Below are 4,400 nucleotides of genomic sequence, written 5' to 3' on the forward strand. Positions count from 1 at the left end.
AGGTGTGGGCGCAAGTTTTGCATTTCTTGCGGTTGCAGGGGAAGGTGCCGGGAGTGGAGGTTGGGTTGGTGGGGGCTGTGGACCTGATGAGGGAGTAATGGAGAGAGTGGTCTTTTCAGAACGCTGATAGGGGAGGGGAGGGAAATATATCCCTGGTGATGGGGTCCGTTTGGAGGTAGCGGAAATGACGACGGATGATACGATGTATATGGAGATTGGTGGGGTGGTAGGTGAGGACCAGTAGGGTTAAGATAGTGCGACACTAGGACCCAGCCACAATGCAATGTTTGATACCCTTTGAAGTTCTGATTTCAGTGATAGTGAATGTATGTAACACGCGTCTCTAGAAGAAGAAAGCTCATGAATTCAGGTCGCTGTGCTCATGGCCTCTTCCAAAGATGCTGTTTCACAAAACGAGTGACTTCCAAATCTTTTTGGTTAAAGGTAGAAGCCTGGCAATAATGGGATCTATTTGTCAGTCACAACATCACACTTAAAGAACATCAACAGCATGATGTGAGAGTCAAACAAAGAGAGAGATTGCAGTGCAATGTGTATAAAGAAGAAAAGGTAGAAAGTTTGCAGATTAACAAAACAGTTGAAAGAAAGGAACAATGAATGAACCTAAAATCAGATACACAGAACCGTGATGTGTATAACTTATTTGAGATTAATCTTGTAGGAAAATCCCTCACTAGTTCACACAACTACCACGCGTGGTCTGAGCTGTGCAGAGGATGGCAGGTATGAGCAAGTGGACACCACACTCAATAATTTGCAAGGTAGAAGGCTATTTTGGTTGCCAGACTGTCCTGTAGTTGGCAAATTCACTTACAAAACACAAAACTGACTCTGATGTGGAGTTTTACCAGAACCATTTTCACATTGGAAACCTACTACGTTGAAGGAATGTGTCCAAATAGCAGATTTTACAAAAAGCAGCATCTCTCTCCCAGAGTGTCTTGGAGCAATTACAATTCAGGTAAAAATTACATCCTCTGAGAAGAATTACTCTCAAGTTTCTGCTCACTAATTTACATATTGGCTGATTAAAATCTGAACTCACACAATCAAGCAGCATTTAGAAACATGATTTTTGATCTCAGAAATCCTCCTCAGTATATTAAGAGTGATATAATGGTGTGGTTTGATTAGGAAAACTGAGAATTAAGTATCCATAATTCACCATCTGTGAGTTTTAAATAACTGAAATAACTAGTTGAAAATGATAGCACCAATTTCCTCGTTTGATTGGAGAAGTCAGTTTTCTTAGCCACAAATTAAACACTATGGAATACATACCTTGTAAATTTATTAACTGTACTTTGTTTTTCTTTATTCACTCACAGGATGAGGAGTCTGTTTATATTTAATCATTGAAATTCAAGTGAAACTTGAAGCCCTGATCTTTGGTATTGGTTTAACTGATTGGTCAGGCAGCATCCGAGGAACAGGAGAGTCCACATTTCGGGCATAAGCCCTTCATCAGGAATGTGAAGCCCTTCCTGATGAAGGACTTATGCCCGAAATATCGACTCTCCTGCTCCTCAGATGCTGCCTGAACCTGCTGTGCTTTCCCAGTGCCACACTTTTCAACTCTGACTCTCCAGCATCTGCAGTCCTCACTCTCTCCTTTAACTTACTGGGGCAAACAATGGAACCCATGGGGTTTACTTCTCCACACACTTGTATTATTCTTTCATGACATTGTGGGTATCACTGACATGGCCAGTATTAGATGTTCATCCCTAAAACCCCTGGAGCTGAGCAGCTTGCTAAATCATTTCAGAAGACAGTTAAAGTCAACCATGTCATTGGGTGTCTGGAGTCACATGTAGGCCAGACCAGGTAAGGATGGCAGATTTTCTTCCCTAAAGGGCACCAGATGTGTTCTTATGACAATCAGTGAGACTAGCTTTATATTCTAGTTTCGCTAATTAAATTTAAGAACCTATATCCTTTGATTCACTGCATGGGGAATGATCTGGCTACCTCCATCGATTGATGGTTATTTAGAATGAGCTGGAAGGAAGCAGAATCTCTCCAGCAATCTTGAGAATGTGTCTATTTGCTGAGATGCAAATAAAGAGGTCCTACAGAAACACCTTGGACTCAAGAAGCTATGCTTTGGAGAATAATTAGAGTTGGAGCCCATTAGCATGCTTAAATGCAGTGGCACACCAGTGCCAGGAGATGATCTTCTGCAATTGGGCAGTGTTTGCAGCACGTACCATCTCCAGGATGCACTGCAGCAACTTGCCAGAGTATGCTTGGCAACATCTCCAAATACCTGTGACCTCCACCACCTAGAAAATCCTGGCATAGACACAGATCACTTTCCTTCATCATATTGCGTTAAAATCCTGGAAACCCAATCTCCCAGCATCAAGTACTATCACCCACATAGACTGTGATGCGACAGGGTCATCGACCTCTCCCTTTCTAAATCCCTCTCGGTCAGTCACAACAGATACATTTCAATTTATATTTTAGCATGCAGCTGCCACACTTCAGTTAAACTCAGTAAACAGATCAAAAATGAAAGAGAGCTTATTCCAAAGATTTCTTGATTGATGGACAGTGGAATTTTATTCCATGGTAAACTTCAGCAAGAGTGCCGAAAACTTGCACTATAGGAATCAATGGTATTTCACCCTAAAACCTGGAGCGATCAACAATGGGGTACACTGGCTCGCAGTACCCAAAAGTTTCAATGAGAATATTCTCATTCTCATCATCAATCCTTTATAGCCTCGCTCCATGCTGCCATTGTGATTGGGTTCAGAACACACTTAGATTCTTGGACAAATGTCCTACTGTAGTTCCATAGGCTTTCCACATTATTCTTGGGTGAAGATTATGTAACTATTTTTCCTTTATCCTCTCAACTTAGTCTGAAAAGCCTGCACCCCAACAATCTTAGGTCCCATTTACTACCTCTCATCCTGTAATGGTGCTAAGCTGCCTAATGTACGTTTTAAATGGAATAGATGTACATGCAATTATTCAACATAATCTTACCATAGTCTGCTGGCTCAGACATACACAGTCGATCTGAAGCTACCTTCCCTCTGGCATCTGCCTGGCCAAGTGATCGGAAATCTTCTGCACTCACTGGCTGGGTCTGATTCGCATGTGGTGGATTTATCTCGCTGCACTCCTAATTTAAGATAGACACAAATGAGCTTTCAGATAAATGCTACTTTATAAAAAATAAAGATATAAAAGGATCCTTTAAACTTAGGCTTGAATATATTCCACTCTGATGACAGAAATGTTGTCACGATCATATGGAATGTCTCTTCGATAACTTGACGGAAACAGTGGATATGATATGAATGTCCAGTACACATTAACTGCACACATTAAGAGTAAGGATGTCATGCTGCAGTTATACAGGGCCTTGGTGAGGCGCCACCTTGAGTATTGCATGCAGTTTTGGTCTTTTATTCTGAGGAAGGACATGATTGCTATTGAGGGAGTCCACCGAAGATTCACCAGACTGATTCCCGGGATGGCAGTACTGACATATGAGGAAAGACTGGATCGAATGGACTTGTACTTGCTAGAATTTAGAGGAATTGGGTGTGGTTTCATAGAAACATATAAAATCCTGATGGGACTGGACTGGCTAGCTGCAGGAAGAGTGTTCCCAATGTTGGGGAAGTCCAGAACAAGGGGTCTCAGTCTAAGAATAAGGAGTAAGTCATTCAGGACTGAGATGAGGAAGACTTTCTTCATTCAGAGAGTTGCGAGCCTGTGGAATACGCTCCCAAAGGAAGCTGTTGGGGCCAATTTGTTAGATATATTCAATAGGGAGCTGAACGTGGCCCTTGCAGTTTAATGGATCTCAGAATCTGGGAAGAGGGGGGGAATGGGATCCAGAGATTGCATGATTAGCCATGAGAATATTGAATAATGGTGCAGGCTCAAAGGGTTGAATGGCCTACTTCTGCATCAATTTTCTATGTTTCTACGATTCTAATAATTTACTTTGGAGACCTTGTAGGTCAGCAAAACACTGAAACAAAAATCATCAGCACTTCACTCTTTCATAAATAAATTTTGACAATCATTCAAAGTACTTATACCTCCCATTCACTGTGACATTTGGTGGAGGCTGGACCTGGAGGGAGATAGGTCCATGTTGGGCTAATGGCTCAATGCTTTCCCATCTCAGGGTAATCTTGGCCAGCATAAGATTATACCACCATTGGCAGGTTGTGTACAATTATATATAAGATATGGAAATGTGTTGCTGGAAAAGCGCAGCAGGTCAGGCAGCATCTAGGGAACAGGAGAATCGACGTTTCGGGCATTAGCCCTTCTTCAGGAATGAGGAAAGTTGGTCCAGCAGGCTAAGATAAAAGATAGGGAGGAGGGACTTGGGAGAGGGGCGT

The 4,400-nt window shown here is 42.2% G+C and overlaps 1 protein-coding gene across 4 annotated transcripts in view; it reads right to left on the bottom strand.

Moving 5' to 3' along the window:
- Window positions 1-4,400, bottom strand: part of nek11 (NIMA-related kinase 11) — a 292,808-nt gene that overhangs the window by 110,258 nt on the left and 178,150 nt on the right. For all 4 annotated transcript variants that reach the window (XM_043719596.1, XM_043719594.1, XM_043719598.1 and 1 more), the window contains one exon: window positions 3,022-3,160. In XM_043719596.1, coding sequence (XP_043575531.1) covers window positions 3,022-3,160 — 139 coding nt within the window. The remainder of the gene's footprint in view (window positions 1-3,021; window positions 3,161-4,400) is intronic.

Source organism: Chiloscyllium plagiosum, chromosome 29 (genome assembly GCF_004010195.1).
Source record: "Chiloscyllium plagiosum isolate BGI_BamShark_2017 chromosome 29, ASM401019v2, whole genome shotgun sequence".
NCBI classification, from domain to species: Eukaryota; Metazoa; Chordata; class Chondrichthyes; order Orectolobiformes; family Hemiscylliidae; genus Chiloscyllium; species Chiloscyllium plagiosum.